The 18,825-nt window shown below is 44.1% G+C and overlaps 2 protein-coding genes and 1 pseudogene across 5 annotated transcripts; all 3 read right to left on the minus strand.

The window, feature by feature from the left end:
* Window positions 1-523: 523 nt before the first annotated feature.
* On the minus strand, window positions 524-10,918 carry LOC125000559 (OX-2 membrane glycoprotein-like). Of its 4 annotated transcripts, XM_047576071.1 has the most exons (9): window positions 10,826-10,907; window positions 10,598-10,737; window positions 8,901-9,239; window positions 8,259-8,567; window positions 8,140-8,178; window positions 8,043-8,052; window positions 1,348-1,541; window positions 1,138-1,224; window positions 524-1,019 (listed from the first exon to the last, which is right to left on the minus strand). In XM_047576071.1, exons 2-7 carry the CDS (start codon window positions 10,650-10,652, stop codon window positions 1,385-1,387), a joined length of 909 nt encoding a protein of 302 aa, XP_047432027.1. In that variant the 5' UTR covers window positions 10,653-10,737; window positions 10,826-10,907; the 3' UTR covers window positions 524-1,019; window positions 1,138-1,224; window positions 1,348-1,384. The 4 variants fall into 4 exon arrangements, with proteins under 4 accessions (XP_047432027.1, XP_047432026.1, XP_047432028.1 ...); XM_047576070.1 differs by having other exon boundaries at window positions 10,598-10,918; XM_047576072.1 differs by lacking the exon at window positions 8,043-8,052 and having other exon boundaries at window positions 10,598-10,918.
* A 1,800-nt stretch (window positions 10,919-12,718) lies between these two features.
* LOC125000548 lies at window positions 12,719-15,403 on the minus strand (annotated as a pseudogene).
* Window positions 15,404-16,126: 723 nt separating this feature from the next.
* Window positions 16,127-18,774, minus strand: LOC125000547 (OX-2 membrane glycoprotein-like). The gene is made up of 7 exons (XM_047576046.1): window positions 18,488-18,774; window positions 17,754-18,095; window positions 17,288-17,596; window positions 17,169-17,201; window positions 16,959-17,058; window positions 16,817-16,879; window positions 16,127-16,665 (listed from the first exon to the last, which is right to left on the minus strand). Exons 1-7 carry the CDS (start codon window positions 18,543-18,545, stop codon window positions 16,512-16,514), a joined length of 1,059 nt encoding a protein of 352 aa, XP_047432002.1. The 5' UTR covers window positions 18,546-18,774; the 3' UTR covers window positions 16,127-16,511.
* Between the last annotated feature and the right edge of the window lie 51 nt (window positions 18,775-18,825).

The following is an 18,825-nucleotide window of genomic DNA, read 5'->3' on the forward strand; positions in this document are numbered from 1 at the left end:
AAAAGTACCTTTAAGTTTTAAGACCTCATAAAGTCGTGGTAAGATTTTTTAACACCTTTTAATTTCCGCAAAACTGAATTATAAGATTTGAATACTTTTCAAGACCCTACAGATGCCCTGGATTAGCAGCACGTTCAAATCATTTTCACAGTATAGCATCAGATTAATAAATGGCACCTTTGAACTGTTATACACTCACTTGTTATTTTACATCTCAAGGAAAACGTTAATCACATACGGAGAGACACAGAGGCACATTAACATGTGAGAAAGGTGGCTGATTACAATTACCAAAATAATAACAATGCACTGGTATGTTATGCACTTACCAAGCTTTCACAATCCAGTGGGAGGACAAAGGAACAGTAAAGCAAGCATCTCAATAAAGCTCAGTTTATGGAGCAGGCATGCACTCCAACCTACTGTAATCGCGGATAAATGGCGCCCTCTTGTGGTGATTGTGCAAAGTTTTAATGACTCCAGAATAAATTCCATCTAAATGCATAATATGAAGGCAAACAAGTTCAGTTTTTATGGCTCATCTTTATTTTCTTCTACAATAAAGACAGCAGAAACATCACAAAACCACAAAAAGAAAACTGCACTTTACATCATGGTCCAGCATTGAATTTTGGATGGCATGTTTGTTATATGAGAGGAAGAGGATTAGAAGCTAAAATGCTGCCTCTCTTTTCTTTCGAGCCTTACACCTCGCTTAAACTTACAGTTCATTCACGTAAAGACAAAGACATCAAAATAGCTCTAACCCATAGGTTTAGGTATAGGTTTGGGTGTTACTTTGGAGAAGCTTGTGATTCAGTTTTTATTCTCATGCCAACTTGATGACCCACAAGCACTGATGACCACTAATGCAGAAATAGTGTAAAGCGGTTTGTTGATCGCGTAGCTCTCTCTTGTGTCAGTTCACTGTACTGCACCATAAGCAGACACTGGTTTGACCTCAGGGATGGTCTCAGATGCCGCTACCCGAGAACCAGAGAGCGGTCGTTCATGCAGCTCTACAAAGTAAAGACATTTAACAAATAGGAATATACTGTTATGAAGACAGGGGTGTATAACTATAGTGATATCAAAAAAGGAGTTACAATGTATGCTTTAAAAAGCACCAGAACCTACCTTGAACTGTTAGGTTCCCACAGTCCAAGGCAGCACAGGCTGAGAACAGCTGGGTAAGCAACTCACTGCATTGCATTCAGTCTGCAGCTACAAACAGGAAATATGCATTGAGGATAATGTGTCTCTTTTTTTTAAACAAATTTTAATTGGTCTTGGTCTTTTTTCCCTCTCAATCAATTGATTGAGAGGGAAAAAAGACATCGAACTTACCTGTTGACAGATGTTAGCTCAGAGAGATGAATCAGCCTCACGGTGACCGAGATGCTCCCAGAGCTACAATCATTATGAAAGAGGAAAAGCTCGGTTCCCATACTAAACTGCGAATGAGCTGCGTTGATTTTCTGCTGCCTTTATCCAGCCACAAATCTTGCCAGTTGGTCTGAGACTGTCTACAGACCTGAAACCTGAACACACAGAGACCTTAAATGGTCAAATTCTGCAATTGATGCCAAAAATCTGCCTCAAAAACATAGGCATGGTTTTGGAGAAAAAAAATAAAATAAATAAAATCACATTAACATCAACAAAATAGGAAAATTGAATAAAATTCTATGAACAGACATAGAAACTCTTAACTTTGAGTGGAAATGCACAACGGCATATGTAATATATATTCTTACAGTTAGTAAATGAAGAGAACAAAATATTCAATATGGACAATAAACATTATTCTTTTATGTCTGTAGTTGCAACATTTAGGCTTGCTAGATGATAACCAGATAAAAAAGTAACCACTTTTCACAGTATGTACATCTTGCTGAGGAATTGTAATTATTTTCCAAGAACTGGAATATTGTTAATTCCTTTTTGATTTATAAGATTCACGGAAGTCTGTTACATAGAAACAGTCCTAAAACTCCAACGCCTGTGTGTCCTTCATTTTGACACAGAAATTTGACCAAACGCTTAGCATGACATTATCAACTTTCTGTTATGCCTGTCGAGCTGGGAGAAAAGCAGCAAGAATTAAGAGCAATAATACAAAGAAACACAAGTAAAATTAAGTTTATTCAAACCGCTAGAAACAACAATTAAACAGGATTTCAAATCCTCAAAAGAATAAATTAAAAAATTCCCATGCCTCTTCCACCACTGATCAGTGGCATGGTTGTGGGCCAAGAGCTCTTTCGTGATTGAATGACGCCAGATGCTGCCCTCCACGTTCTCCTGTACAGCCTATTCGGGGTTGCTGGCCTAGTCCCTGTTCTCGCACCGTCTTCGGCGACAGAAGCAGGGGTGACCGTCTTCGGCCCCAGTGTGGGTCATCTACCCCCGTGACATTGGCATGGGTCACCGTGTATGTCGATAATGGCGTGGGTCACCGTCCTCGTGGTCAAGGTCCTCAATCACCGCACTTGGCGACAGTGCTGAGGGTCACCATCTTCAGCAACAGTGGCGTGGGTCACCGTCCTCACAGCCACCGCCCTCGGTGACAGCACCAAGGGTCACTATCTTTGGCAACAACGGCGTGGTCTTCACAGTCACCGCCTTTGGCGACAGCGTCAAGGTTCACCCAGTTGAAGGTCACCCAGTTTTGCGCAATGGCGTGGGTCCCCGTCTTCAGCAATACTGTCGTAGATCAATGTCCTCGGCAACAGTGGCGAGGGTCATCGTCTTCGGCAACAGCGGCGTGGGACACCGTCCCTGTGGTCACCATCTTTGGCAACAGCGATGTTGACAAGGGTCACCCTTGGAGTCAACTTCTTCGGCGACAGCAGTGAGGGCCAGCATCCTCACCGACAGCACCACGTGTCACCATCCTTGTGGGTCACCATCCCCTGCGACAGCGTCCAATGGCATATGTCGCGACACTGCTCTCCCTTACAGCCCCTTCAGGGTAACTTACGACGACGACAACAACAGCAGCATCATTAGTGATCTCCACACGCGACAACCTCCCTGTGTGAGCAGCGAGGGTCACCGTCCTCAACGACAGTTGAATCCGGTGCCATATGACGATTGTCATGACACCGCTCTCCTGCACAGCCCCTTCAAGGTAAATGACCTCACCATCCTCTGCACAGTGGCGAGGGTCACCGTCCACATCGAAAGCGTGGGGAGTCACCACCCTCGACGACAGCGGTGTAGATCACCGTCCTCGACGACAGCATGGTGAGTTACCACCCTCGGATACAGTGGTGTGGTCACCATCCTCTGGGACAATGTCGTGGGTCACAGTCTTCGCGGTCACCATCTTCGGCAACAGCAGCATGGGCTACCATCTTCAGTGACAGTGGCGAGGATCGCTGTCTTCAGCAACACCAGCAAGGGTCACCATCCTCGGCTGACAGCGGCGAAGGTCATCTACCCCCATGACAGAACCGTGGGTAACCTCCCTCTGCGACAGTGTCGTGGGTCACCATCCTCAACCACAGCATCATGTGTCACTGTTCTCAGTGACAGCGGCGGGGATCACTGCCCTGGGCAACAGTGTGGTGAGTCACCACCCTCAGCAACAGCAGTGTACCTCACCATCCTCTGTGACAGCAGCAAGGGTCAACATCTTAGAAGACAGCAGTGTGGAATACCGTCCTCAATGACAGAAGCGAGGGTAACCGTCCTCGGCGACAGCGTAGTGAGTTGCCGTCCCCAGCGACAGCGGCGTGGGTTAGGGTTAGGCCGTCAGCGGCGTGGGTTAGGGTTAGGCCGACAGCGGCGTGGGTTAGGGTTAGGCCGACAGCGGCGTGGGTTAGGGTTAGGCCGACAGCGGCGTGGGTTAGGGTTAGGCCGACAGCGGCGTGGGTTAGGGTTAGGCCGACAGCGGCGTGGGTTAGGGTTCGGCCAACAGCGACAAGGGCGCCGTCCTCGGCCGACAGCGGCGAGGGGCGCCGTCCTTCGCTGACAGCGGCGGAGGTCACCATCCATCCTCAACGACAGCATCGTGGGTCACCGTTCTCAGTGACAGCGGCGGGGGTCACTGTCCTGGAAAACAGTGTGGTGAGTCACCACCGTCGGCAACAGCGGTGTACGTCACCATCCTCTGTGACAGCGGCGAGGGTCAACGTCTTCGGAGACAGCAGTGTGGAATACCTTCCTCAACAACAGCAGCGAGGGGCGCCGTCCTCGGCCTACAGCGGCGAGGGGCGCCGTCCTCGGCCTACAGGGTCGAGGGGCGCCGTCCTCGGCCTACAGCGGCGAGGGGCGCCGTCCTCTGCCGACAGCGGTGTAGATCACCGTCCTCGACGACAGCATGGTGAGTTACCACCCTCGGATACAGTGGTGTGGTCACCATCCTCTGGGACAATGTCGTGGGTCACAGTCTTCGCGGTCACCATCTTCGGCAACAGCAGCATGGGCCACCATCTTCAGTGACGGTGGCAAGGATCGCTGTCTTCAGCAACACCAGCAAGGGTCACCATCCTCGGCTTACAGCGGCGAAGGTCATCTACCCCCATGACAGAACCGTGGGTAACCTCCCTCTGCGACAGTGTCGTGGGTCACCATCCTCAACCACAGCATCATGTGTCACTGTTCTCAGTGACAGCGGCGGGGATCACTGCCCTGGGCAACAGTGTGGTGAGTCACCACCCTCAGCAACAGCAGTGTACCTCACCATCCTCTGTGACAGCGGCAAGGGTCAACATCTTAGAAGACAGCAGTGTGGAATACCGTCCTCAATGACAGACGACAGCGTAGTGAGTTGCCGTCCCCAGCGACAGCGGTGTGGGTTAGGGTTAGGCCGGCAGCGGCGTGGGTTAGGGTTAGGCCGACAGCGGCGTGGGTTAGGGTTAGGCCGACAGCGACGAGGGCACCGTCCTCGGCCGACAGCGGCGAGGGCTGCCGTCCTTCGCTGACAGCGGCGGAGGTCACCATCCTCAACGACAGCATCGTGGGTCACCGTTCTCAGTGACAGCGGCGGGGGTCACTGTCCTGGAAAACAGTGTGGTGAGTCACCACCGTCGGCAACAGCGGTGTACGTCACCATCCTCTGTGACAGCGGCGAGGGTCAACGTCTTCGGAGACAGCAGTGTGGAATACCTTCCTCAACGACAGCAGCGAGGGGCGCCGTCCTCGGCCTACAGCGGCGAGGGGCGCCGTCCTCGGCCTACAGCGGCGAGGGGCGCCGTCCTCGGCCTACAGCGGCGAGGGGCGCCGTCCTCTGCCTACAGAACAGCATTGTGGATCACCGTTCTCAGTGACAGCGGCGGGGATCACTGTCCTGGGAAACAGTGTGGTGAGTCACCACCGTCGGCAACAACGGTGTACGTCACCACCCTCTGTGACAGCGGCGAGGGTCAACGTCTTCGGAGACAGCAGTGTGGAATACCGTCCTCAACGACAGCAGTGAGGGTCACCGCCCTTGGCGACAGCGGCGAGGGTCGCAGCGTGGGTAGCCGACCCTGGCAGCAGCGGCGTGGGTCACCGTCCTCAGCTACGGCAGGCGCGGGTCACCGTCGTCAGCGACAGTGGTGTGGTCACCATCCTCTGGGACAATGTCGTGGGTCACAGTCTTCGCGGTCACCATCTTCGGCAACAGCAGCATGGGCCACCATCTTCAGTGACGGTGGCAAGGATCGCTGTCCTCAGCAACACAGCAAGGGTCACCATCTCGGTGACACGCGAGTATCTACCCATGACAGAACGTGGACCCTCGCGCGTGTCCGTGGTCACCATCTCAACCACAGCATCATGTGTCACTGTCAGTGACAGCGCGGATCACTGCCTGGCAACAGTGTGTATCACACCCTCGAAACAGCATGTACCCACTCCTCTGTGACAGCGGCAGGCAATCTGAAGACAGCAGTGTGGAATACCGTCCTCAATGACAGACACAGCGAGTGAGTGACCGTCCCACGACAGCGGTGTGGTAGGGTTAGGCCGGCAGCGCGTGGGTTAGGTTAGCCGACAGCGGCGCGGTAGGGTAGGCCGACAGCGACGAGGCACGTCCTCGGCCGACAGCGGCGGGGCTGCCGTCCTTCGCTGACAGCGGCGGAGGTCCCACGCAGCATCGGGTCACCGTCTCAGACAGCGGCGGGGGTCATGTCTGAAAACAGTGTGATCACACGTCGGCTACAGCGGGTACGTCACACCTCGTGACAGCGGCGAGGTCAGTCTCGGAGCGCATGGATACCCTCAACGACGCAGCGAGGGGCGGCGTGCTCGGCCTACAGCGGCGAGGGGCGGCGTGCTCGGCCTACAGCGCCGAGGGGCGGCGTCCTCGGCCTACAGCGGCGAGGTGCCCGTCCTCGCCTACAGCGGCGAAGGGCGCCGCCTCATGCCTACAGCGCGCATGGGCGCGTACCTCTGCTACAGCGGCGAGGGGCGCAGTCAACTGCCTACAGCGGCAGGGCGCCGTCCTCTGCCTACAGAACAGCATCGTGGATCACCGTTCTCAGTGACAGCGGCGGGGATCACTGTCCTGGGCAACAGTGTGGTGAGTCACCACCGTCGGCAACAGCGGTGTACGTCACCACCCTCTGTGACAGCGGCGAGGGTCAACATCTTCGGAGACAGCAGTGTGGAATACCGTCCTCAACGACAGCGGCGAGGGTCGCAGCGTGGGTAGCCGACCCTGGCAGCAGCGGCGTGGGTCACCGTCCTCAGCTACGGCAGGCGCGGGTCACCGTCGTCAGCGACAGTGATGTAGGTCACCATCCTCAGAGACAATGTCGTGGGTCACGGTCTTCGCAGTCACCATCTTCAGCGACGACAGCATGGGTCACTGTTTTCAGCAACACCAGCAAGAGTCACCATATTCGGCCGACAGTGGCGAGGGTCATCTCCCTCCACAACAGAACCGCGGGTAACCTCTCTCTGCGACAGCATCGTGGGTCACGGTCCTCAGTAGACAGTGGCGAGGGTCACCGTCCTCGGCAACAGTGGTGTACGTCACCGTCTTCTGTGACAGCAGCCAGGGTCATAGTCTTGTGACAGTGGTGTGGAACACCGTCCTCAACGAAAGCATCATGGGTCACTGTCTTCGCCGACAGCAGCGCCAGTCACCATCTCCAGCATCACCATCCTTGGGGACAGCGTGGGGAGACATCACCCTCAGCAGAGGCGGCATGGGTCGCTGGCATCCATGTTGTTCTCCCGAACAACTGTTACGGTCCATAAGCTCAACAGCATTCTCCATTCTCTCAGTTGGTTTGGGGTGAGTGAGTGGACTGACATATTGTTTGCTTGCCTTGTTTTTGTCTCTTCTTTTCCTGCGTCTTTTGGTATGCGTTTCTTTGTTTTTCTTCCCATATTTTTCCCTGTTTCTTGACTGCTCCACTTGAGTCTGATCCCTCACAGACACCTGTGTCTCATTTTCCATTGGCCCTATATGAACTTGTCTCTCACTTTGTGTTTTGTTAGTTCATCTCTTTTCCCCCCTATTTACTTGCCTCCTCATGTCTCAGTCGTGTTAGCTATGCCTGTGTTTTCCCTTCATGATTCTTGGAGTCACCGTTCATTACTTTAGTTTTGACGTACTGTACATTCATCATCAGGTACACTACTAAAACTAAAAACTATACATTCTAATGTCCTGCACAAAAATCTTATCTTCATGAAGGTTATAATGTTAATTTTATATTTAGAGAGTAGTTGTAATTTGTAATGGCTTTTAACTGGATTCAATTAAAACATGTTTGTCAAAAAACATTAAATTAAATAATACTACAAACCGCTGCTTCCAAAAAGAAGACTGTTGAACACAATAACCTCCATGAAGCTAAATTGTAAGTATGGTAGTTTGCATTACTTTTAACTTGCATAACTAGTGAACTACCAAGTAGGGTATGGTTGGACTGAATTGGGTTTTTACTAAATTCACTTTTGTTTGTTTACTCATGTGGTCTCATTTCCAGCCCTGCTCTGGGTCTACTTTTAAACTTCTTGTGTTTGTGTTTTGTCTAGATCTGAAAATGAGGAATGCAACACAACAGGTCACCCCAAACACAACAATCACTGTGACGCACCAAGTGAGTTCTATGAAAAAAAGAGGAAAAGAGAAAAACGTGACACAGAACAGCCTTTACAAATTGATCACAAGTTAACACAAGAATACAAACTTACTGGAATCTCCGTGATCAAATCCAGATTGATCAACTAAACCTGAAAAAAGAAACTCAGACATCAGGATCTCAAAGTAGTCATCAGTGTATAAATGTGTGATCTCTCAAAGTGTTTCTCACCATCAGTAGACGTGGGTTTGAGCCCAGGAATGGTCTCCATCACCTCTATCTGAGGACAAGAGAGCACTCCAACTCTACATCCAACCTGTGTGCTGTTTACATGGAGAGCTGACAGCACAGCTGTAGTGGTGACAGTGACTGTACCGTTGGTGTTGGACACACTGACGCTGTCGTAGTCAGTCAAGTTGAGGTCTGCTTGTGTAGCTCTCAGTGTTACAGTGGGAGCAGGTCGACCTGTGGCTGAACAGGACACAACTACCTCTCCAGAAGAGTTTGGTCCTCTGACATTTAGAACAGGTTGATGCAGCTCTGCAAAGAAAAGACATTCCCCTTTTACTACACGCAATTGTTTTAGAAAAAAAAGTCATTAGTGTAAGATAAGAAAAAGGAACAATGTAACAGAAATATAAATGTAGCAATGTAAACAACACAACATAGGAAATAAAGTCAGTAGAGCAAAATAAGTAAACAAAATACTATCAATATCGATCCATCTATCTATACTATACGATCGATATGCCCAGTCCTATTACAAAGACACCAGCTTCTGACACTCGTGTCCAGTCTGTTAGTTTGTCTGAGGACCAAGAGTCACCTGTTATGATGGAACAACATCAAATTGTAATGCAGTCAGGTTCTCACCGTAAACTTGGAGACATGTTCTTCCTGTCAGAGCTCCTTCAGGGTAGGAGTTGAACAAACAGAGATAGCAGCCTTCATCCTGCTCCGTCACATTATTGATGACTATGGAGCTGCTCTGAAGTCCAGCATCTTCAAACTCTACTTTATCTTTGAAGCCAGGATTCACTGTTTCACCAAAGACTTTGTTGTAGGTGGCAACATTAGTGCCTCCTCCAGGGAAGATCTTCTGCCACGTGACTTGACGGACATCTTTAGCTTCCACGAGCTGACAGTTTAAAGAAATTTTATTTCCCACTGCTGCCATCACGTTCTCCTGTGTCTGGATCACAGCTGGCAGACCTAAGAGGAGGAAAAAATGTTTTACTGTTTGACTGTTTTAGATGTCTATCTTAACTTGCGGGTCTGAAAACAGATTCTGGGTAAATTTATTTATCACAACCACACTTGCTTTCCACAAGAGCAGTGATGACAAGACGAAGCTTCATGAAGTCTTGAAGTTTTCCACCCTCCCCACATGGTCAAAACCTTTATCGTCATTTCACAGCCTGTTGGCTGTTTTAGAACATTGTCGACATGCCAAACAAATAAAAACAGCATCATTTTATTTGTGTGGTTAATGTATTGCTTCGTCGAATCAGTTTTTCTTTAATGTGTGGGCGATGCTGTGAAAGCAAGCTTTATTGTGGCAGAAGAGACAGCCAAATCAGAGCGTCCGTTTACCGAGGGAGAGTTTCTGAAGGGCTGTCTGATGAAGGTATGTGATGTCTTGCGTCCAGACAAAAAGCAGATGTTGGCAAATGTAAGCCTGAATACACTGCACAGCTAGCCATCTTCACTTTGTGCGTTACAGAGGAAATATTGGACATGAAATCGATGCCTGACACCTGTACGGATTCAGATGGAGCCGATTTATTCTGGAATGATATTTTGACTCTTGCTGGCCCCCTGTGCAATTGAATTTGACACCTCTGCCCTTAAAGAAGCAAGCCTCGATTACATCATTCATGAAAAGACTTCCTGGTTTTCTCAGCCGTGTACATCCCCTCATTGCACAACACCACTGCTCCCTGAATTCACAAACTCGCCTTTTTCTAAAATTCTTCTATCTGGAGATGATTCACATCAAGGGCTCCTCTTTTTCCACTTCTATTTTCAGCTTACACCAAATATACTTACATCTGATCAATCATGATGAGTGTATACACTGTACATCTACTCATAAAATCCCATTCTACAACCGGCATCCTGCCAGTGTTAACCACCATCTTAGTAGTGTCAGACCCACTGTTTTCACTCCGACTAAGCCTTCCACTTTGAAAGCTAGGAAGGACGCCTGGTTCAAGATCATCCTGTCAGGAGCAGATGCAGCTATAGGACTCCAACGGTAAAGTTGTCTCCCCAGTTCTTAGCCATTCTCTGACATCAGATCAAGTCCTTTTACAGGCTTGTCATACACTGAAGTCTCACAGTCTGAGGCTGCGTAATTTGAACAAGACAAGAAGAAGAAGAAGAAGAAAAGAAAACAGAAAAGAAAATAAATTTGAGAAACCATCTGTGATTAAACATCTTAAACATAAATCTAACATGTCTCCTCTTCTCCATACAGCAAGGATTAAAAATGTTCCCACAACGAACACATAAAAAGCTAAAACATATGTATATATATTTATGACTGAAGAACAAGTTGTTTCTCTTACCTTTTGAAAACATGAGTAGCAGAGAAACGAAGGAAAGGACAGCGCCTACAACCATTTTCCAAACGCCAAGAGAACTGCAAATGCGGAAATCAAACCAACCGGCGCCTATATATTTATGTCACTGGGTCAGACCACAATCTCTGTGGGTGTAGCGATGAAGACAAAACATGTAAGCAAAACGCTCCTTACAATAAGTAAATGGTACGCAAGTAATATAACAGCGTTCACCGGAACTCCATACAAACTGCCAAGTTATGTGTCTTTCTTTCTTTTTTTTTAAAGCTTATTTTGATTGTCGTTGTCCCCAGTGTTAACCGTGTATTGGAACATCCTCACCTTCACGGAAGTCAGAGCTAGCGGGCGGACTGAGCATGCGTACAATTCAGGCGCCAACCTATGGTTGGCGCCTGAATTGGCGCCTGAAACATCTCCCGTCTATGGTAGAACCAGCTCGATCGGCCGCAGCAGTTGTTATTCAGCGGAGGGGAAGTGAGAAGATTGCTTAACATTACATTATGAGTCCACAGACAGTTTCCTAAATCGTTTTTATTGCAAGAAATATTATCCACCTCCGTTGTCACCTCCTTGTGTCGCATCTCCTTCTTCTTTTCATATTCTCTTCCTTGTTTCTCTTCTGCTGCATCCCAGTCTTCAAAATTATCAAATTCTCCAAATAGGGAAAAGTTAACTATAAAATCACAGTTTTTTGTCAACTGTATTGCCGTTGTGATAAATAAACTGTGAAATAACGTATGTTCTGTGTTTCTGTTGCCACGGTAACCGAAGCGTTTCAGCCCGCGCAATCATATAGAACGGTCATCAGGCAATTTGACCGGAACGTCTTTATGATACAATACAGACTGACTAAATTAAAAATGCAGATAATGTGCAACGCCATTAAAAGGCTTGTATGTCAAAACGGATTGATATTATCAATAAAAACAGCGATAACGATATATTTAATACTAATAACACAATGTAGAGTTTATGATATAATGATCAAAATAAAACAAGATGTAGTTACAGGAAGAATAACACTTAGACTTGAACTTAGACAGACTTTAATGATCCACGAGGTTAATTACTTTATCACCGTAGCTTCGTTGCACATAAAAGTAAACACTCTTAATTAAAACACAAGAAAATTAAAAAATAAGATTAGCATGGATCGTGTCATCGCATTGTGTTTCCTTGTCCGCTGAGGGATATATATAATATATAATAATAATAAAACATATAATAATAATATATTATAATAATATTATAATATATATAATAATATTTGATTTACAACGCACTTTACATTTTAAGAACAACTCCATCTGACCAACGCTGGGTTCTGTTTATGTAGCTACAGATCAGACACAAAACTTTCGTTAGCAGTTAACATTAATGTTATGTATGAAACTGATGATTTATGAACAACATTTCCTACTTAGTACAATTACATACAGTAGCTGATTTCTAAATGTCACTTTTACCATATTATTGATGTCTTACTAACAAAAACACATTTTCTTTTCTTATATATATATATATAAGCTAGTAACTTATAGTAGTAAATAAGGTAGTTTAAGTTACTTAAGCTTTAGAGATACATTCAACACGTCCATCACAGGTAAATTATACAAAACATCTTCTGTTTCTTTCATGGGAACATCTGTAAACTACACAATAGTCTGTAATGCTAACAGTCTGACCGCTGGTAAAAAAAACCCTGCTCAAGATGGCGGCCGCGTTGACGCGTCTGACCAGCCAGAATGCAGCATCTAGTGGATATATATCTATGGAGTGTGCCGCAGTGCAACCATTTCTTTTTCTTAACAAACTTTATAGCACATATCACAAAAACATATAACATCAAAAGCACATAATATGTTTTTTTGTGTGTCTTAATTTCTTCCACTACTAATTTAATAATAATATTAATCATTTAGTAATTGTTCCTTAGGCTTAGACAGACTTCAATGATTCACAGTGGAAATTACTTTGTCATCGCAGCTTCGTTGCACATAAAAGTAAACACTCATAAAGACCACAAGAAAGATGAAATAAAATGAGATTAGATTAAGGTAAAAAAGAAATAAGTAATATCTAGTAAAATAAAATAAACAGTGTAATCAAAAAAATAATGATACAGAATTAGAATCATGAACAAATTTACAAAATGTAGTAGGCAAAACTGTTTCCAAGGTGATGTGGTTGTTTGGCCAGTTGCATAGCCACAATAAAAAACAACCATTAACACGCTAAGATTAGGCTAAAAAGGCGAACATTAAGCAGCTATTGGTGACATGCAGCCACTCTTTCAGGTGCATTTTTCAAGGACATTGATGATAATCAGGTGATAAAACAATAAGATGCCTTAAAACAGCCTTTTTCCTTTTGGATGTGACAACTTGGGGAGATTGTTTATTGGACTTTTTTTCGTCGATGTCCGCTGCCTGGTCAGCTCATTTTCCTGTTTGATTAAAGGTGTTTTGATCCTTCAGACAAGAACAAGAAATTGGTTAAGTCCCATTCAAAATATTGCATTACTCCAGTATGATTTACATAAACCTAACTGTGGAAAGTTATGAGTGGATTGACTAAATGAAATGAATGAAATTAAACAAATGAAAGATTTAATAGTCTTGTAAAAAGATCAATAAATAACAAATTTATTCAGTACTGATAAATGTCTCTTACTCATCGATGTCTTGGGGAGCTTTCAGTGGGGTTTTGGTCTTCTCAGGGTCGCTGAGTGACAGAAAGATTTAAAGTGCAGTCAAACATGTATCGTGTATGTTATTTTCTGTGAAGGTTTACAAATAAAGCACAGTATTAAGTTGAAAGTTAAAATTACCTCTTAGCATTTTGTTGTTTAAGCCAGACAACGATGAACACAACGGCACAAACACAGGCCATTGTGACTGTCACGACCAATACAATGATGAAACTGACGCCTACAAGAAAAGAGAGGAAAAATGTGACACGGAGTAACATTTACGATATGACCACGAGTCAAACAGAAATACAAACTTACTGGACTCTCTTCGATTAGATGACAACTTCTCAGAAATACCTATAAAGAGAAAACGCGAATTTTAAAATGACAAAATAATGATCAGTCTCAACCAGTGGCGTTTTCTCCTGGAGGCCAGAGGAAGCCATGTTTCATGGCGTCATCTCTTCCTTATTTCTCTTGTCTAATCATTGAGGATTTTACGAGGTGTACAACAGCGCCCCTCTAAATGTGGCCAAATATGGTATTGCACTGTTGTCTGAAGGGAAGCTGGGCAGAATTGGCGCCCCTTGGTGAAAAAAACACAGAAGAATGATGAACCAATCAGGTGAGGCTGCTGTCGTGACACTGCTCACCTGTGATTCGCTAGAACTGTGTCAAAGGAAGCTGTCCAACCTTTGGCTTACCTTGGTTATCATCAAGCCACTGAATGAACATGTTTCTCATACGGAACATGAAATAGCGACACATATGCTTTTTCATTTCCCTAATATGGAATAGAGTTTTTGTTTAATTTGGCGTCCTTTAACAAGATCCCCATGCCACTGGTCTCAACAATGATAATAAAGTCAGAATGGACTGAAATACTAACTTGAAACAACATGAACATGAACTTACTGAAATCTCTGTGACCAGATCCAGATTGATCATCTAAACCTGAAAAAAAAGAAACTCAGACATCAGGATCTCAAAGTACTCATCAGTGTATAAATGTGTGATCTCTCAAAGTCTTTCTCACCATCAGCAGACGTGGGTTTGAGCCCAGGAATGGTCTCCAACACCTCTATCCTGAGGACCAGAGAGCACTCCAACTCTACATCCAACCTGTGTGCTGTTTACATGGAGAGCTGACAGCACAGCTGTAGTGGTGACAGTGACTGTACCGTTGGTGTTGGACACACTGACGCTGTCGTAGTCAGTCAAGTTGCGGTCTGCTTGTGTAGCTCTCAGTGTTACAGTGGGAGCAGGTCGACCTGTGGCTGAACAGGACACAACTACCTCTCCAGTAGAGTTTGATTCTCTGACATGTAGAACAGGTTGATGCAGCTCTGCAAACAAAAGGCAATCATGATTTAGGCAAATCAACCTATTTTTTCCCATTTTAACAAATTGCAATGTATAACAATTTAACAGTATACAAATTAAACAATTCCCCTTTAATTACATGCAATTATTTTAGAAAAAAAGTTATTGCAAGATAAGAAAAAAGAACAATGTAACAGAAATATAAATTTAGTAAACAAAATACTATCAATATCGATCGAACAACTTCAAACTGTAATGCAGTCAGGTTCTCACCATAAACTTGGAGACATGTTCTTCCTGTCAGAGCTCCTTCAGGGTAGGAGTTGAACAAACAGAGATAGCAGCCTTCATCCTGCTCCGTCACATTATTGATGACTATGGAGCTGCTCTGAAGTCCAGCATCTTTAAACTCTACTTTATCTCTGAAGCCAGGATTCACTGTTTGGCCAAAATGTTTGTCACTGGAACCGAGATTCTTTTCTCCCGCAGCTGAGATCTTCTGCCATGTGACTTGACGGACATCTCTAGTTTCCATGAGCTGACAGTTTAAAAACGCTTTGTCTCCCACTTCTGCCACCACAGTCTGCTGTGTTTCAATCACAGCAGTTAGACCTGCATGGAATAAATTACAAGACTGTTTAAACATCCCTGCTGCTGATTGATCCAATTCCAAAATTTTATATATTATTACAGAATGCAAAAAGGCTTTCTCACCAGTTGAAAAGATTCCCACCAGCAAAAATAAACGTGCTGCAACGACTGCCATGGTTAACGTATGCCGCCAAGATTCAAAATCTCCACGTAACTCAGGTATGAATCAGACTAAACCATCTCTGTGGTGTTAATACAAAGATAACATGTACAAAAAAAAAGGTTTCTTGCATAAATAAAAACCAAACGAGTAATATAACGGTGCTTTTGTAGATCTTTGATGAAATCCTTACTCAATAAGGGTTTGTTATTTTGGTCTAAAATGTTGTTTTTCAGCACTTAAACTTTGATTCTCCCCCATGTTAATTCCGCAGTGGAACCTCACGAATTACTTTCACTTTCCTATGATGTACTGAGCATGCTCAAGAATTTGAAATGGTTTGCGGTTGCTGTGCTTTTAAGTCATTCAAACAAAATTAAGGACCGGGGTGTCGGATATAAATACAGTTTCTTTTACATCTATTTAATAGCAAAGTTTTAACCTTCTACATTATGATTCCCGCCGACAAAAGGAATAAACTAATTTAATATTACTTAATTATTGAATAATTAAGGAAAACTACAACGTTTTCATTTTTTTACCCCAGGAATATTGATCGTTGTAGAAAAATATGAAAAATGATTATTGCTATTAACCCTGAAGTTTCAACTTTGTGTATACACAGCCTGTAGTCTCAACCCTTCCTCAGCAAATCTGAGTAAACGGCGCCCTCTTGTGACCATTTTGTCTAGTTTCATCTGAGTTTCTGCATCAGTTCAAATTAAATTAAGAAAAACACACAATAAAGTTGTTTCTTTGATTCTTTATGGATGTTGTCGACAGCAGTTACAATATATACAGTCACAGGAATAATGCCAACTTTTTAAAATCATCAATAATAACAACACCAAGGAAGTAGTCAATCATTTGATAATATAATAAATAACTGAACACTGTTTAAAATCAACACACATTGTGAAATGGTGCCTCAAAACAAGACAGATGAAGTATCACATGCTTATACAGCTTACAGTTTAGAGTTTTTACAGTTTCCCAACATAAAAATATATACAAGTATAAAAAAAGCAACACTGTACAAAATATGCGCGTGGAAACTGTACATCATGAGCATTGTTATCCATGAATCTGAATATGAAAGTGTTATTGTAGCTTCTTGAGCCCAGGTTTCTGTCTCAAGACTTAATGCACTTTTGTTCTGCTTTGGTGGTGTCAGCATCAGTACCACAGTCTTCGTCAAAAATGAGTCTTCTTATTGTTGAAGGTGCTGAATATGGCTCATTGTTATCTGAAGTTTTCTCCGGTGTCCATTCCTTGTCCTCTTCATTTCTTCAGATAAAAACAAAACAGGGATTAGGAGGGAAAGAGGAAGAATAAAGAGTAGCTGTAGAAGGAAGTGGGAAGAACTTACAACGTGACAATATACAAGAGAACGAAGGAAAATTAATAACTGCAGTTGAAGGTATAACAATTGTCTTACTTCTGAGTGTCTTTGGTTGTAGTTTCTGGCATCTCATCCCTCTGAGGCTCCTCGTGTGTTTGACTGAAAGGTTTTTAACAGTTAAATGTTGACCAGCCGACTGAGACACAACAACAATGATGGTACTGTTTGAAAGACGTACCTGGTATGAGTTTCTCTTCTAAACTTGACAACGATCATTGCAGCAACAAGACCAATGATCAACAACAACACTACAAAGATTTTTCTGCATACATGCCCTCCTATGAGAGAAAGAGCAACACATATTGACATGATAAAATCAACAAATATAATAAACTAAGAACAGAATGAATAGAAATATTAACTTGAAACCACATGAACATGAACTTACTGGAATCTCCGTGATCAAATCCAGATTGATCATCTAAACGTGAAAAAAGAAACTCAGACATCAGGATCTCAAAGTATTCATCAGTGTATAAATGTGTGATCTCTCAAAGTGTTTCTCACCATCAGCAGACGTGGGTTTGAGCCCAGGAATGGTCTCCAACACCTCTATCTGAGGACCAGAGAGCACTCCAACTCTACATCCAACATGTGTGCTGTTTACATGGAGAGCTGACAGCACAGCTGTAGTGGTGACAGTGACTGTACCGTTGGTGTTGGACACACTGACGGGGTCGCAGTCAGTCAAGTTGAGGTCTGCTTGTGTAGCTCTCAGTGTTACGGTGGGAGCAGGTCGACCTGTGGCTGAACAGGACACAACTACCTCTCCGGTAGAGTTTGGTCCTCTGACATGTAGAACAGGTTGATGCAGCTCTGCAAAGAAAAGACATTGAACAAATATCACAATGAACATGTTGTTACAAAGACACCAGCTTCTGACACTCGTGTCCAGTCTGTTAGTTTGTCTGAGGACCAAGAGTCACCTGTTATGATGGAACAACATCAAACTGTAATGCAGTCAGGTTCTCACCGTAAACTTGGAGACATGTTCTTCCTGTCAGAGCTCCTTCAGGGTAGGAGTTGAACAAACAGAGATAGCAGCCTTCATCCTGCTCCGTCACATTATTGATGACTATGGAGCTGTTCTGAAGTCCAGCATCTTCAAACTCTACTTTATCTTTGAAGCCAGGATTCACTGTTTGGCCTGAAAGTTTGTTGTAGGTGGCAACATTTATCCTTCTTCCATCAGGTAAGATCTTCTGCCATGTGACTTGAAGGACATTTTTAGTTTCCATGAGCTGACAGTGTAAAGAGGCTTTGTTTCCCACTGCTGCCATCACAGTCTGCTGTGTCTGGATCACAGCTGTTAGACCTGCGTGGAGGAAATAATATGACTGTTTTAGATGTCTGGGTAATTTGCATATCTGAAAACACATTTCTAGGTAAAATTATTTACAGTGACCACACTCCAGATCTGCTTGCTTTCCACAACACAACTACTGACTGACCCACAGTTTGATTTAATAGGACGTCATCTTTTTTGTGACAAATAAACAACTATGATCAATTCATTTCCCTTGTGGATCAGTAAAGTCTGTGTTAGTCCAAGTATAATTGGTAAGTTATAATAATTATTTATAATATTTATAATAATTATAATTATTATTAATAATAATTATAGTAAATGCTTAACATATAATCTTCACATAACTGCAAATAAGAAATACATTATTAAATGTTATTAACACAAAAGCTCCATCTCACCGATTAAAAGGGTCCCAAACAGGAAAAACAAGCATGTTGACACGACACTGCCAGCCATTTTTCAAATATCCCGCCAAGATTTCAAATTTCTATTCACTGTACTTTGAAAGATCAGACCATTATCTCTGTTGTGTTGGAATCTAGATAGCACGAAAAACGGATTCCTAGTGATAAATAATGAAAATATAAGTGTCATAATAAATGTATTTGCACATATAATATAAGAGTGCCTTAATCACTTTCAATGTTTTGCTCTAAAATCCTTTCTTACAAAACTCGACTTCTGATTCTCCCCCACAATCATAGCGCAATGGAACAACCTCAACAATCACTTCCGG

Source organism: Mugil cephalus, chromosome 23 (assembly GCF_022458985.1).
Source record: "Mugil cephalus isolate CIBA_MC_2020 chromosome 23, CIBA_Mcephalus_1.1, whole genome shotgun sequence".
Classification (NCBI taxonomy): Eukaryota; Metazoa; Chordata; class Actinopteri; order Mugiliformes; family Mugilidae; genus Mugil; species Mugil cephalus.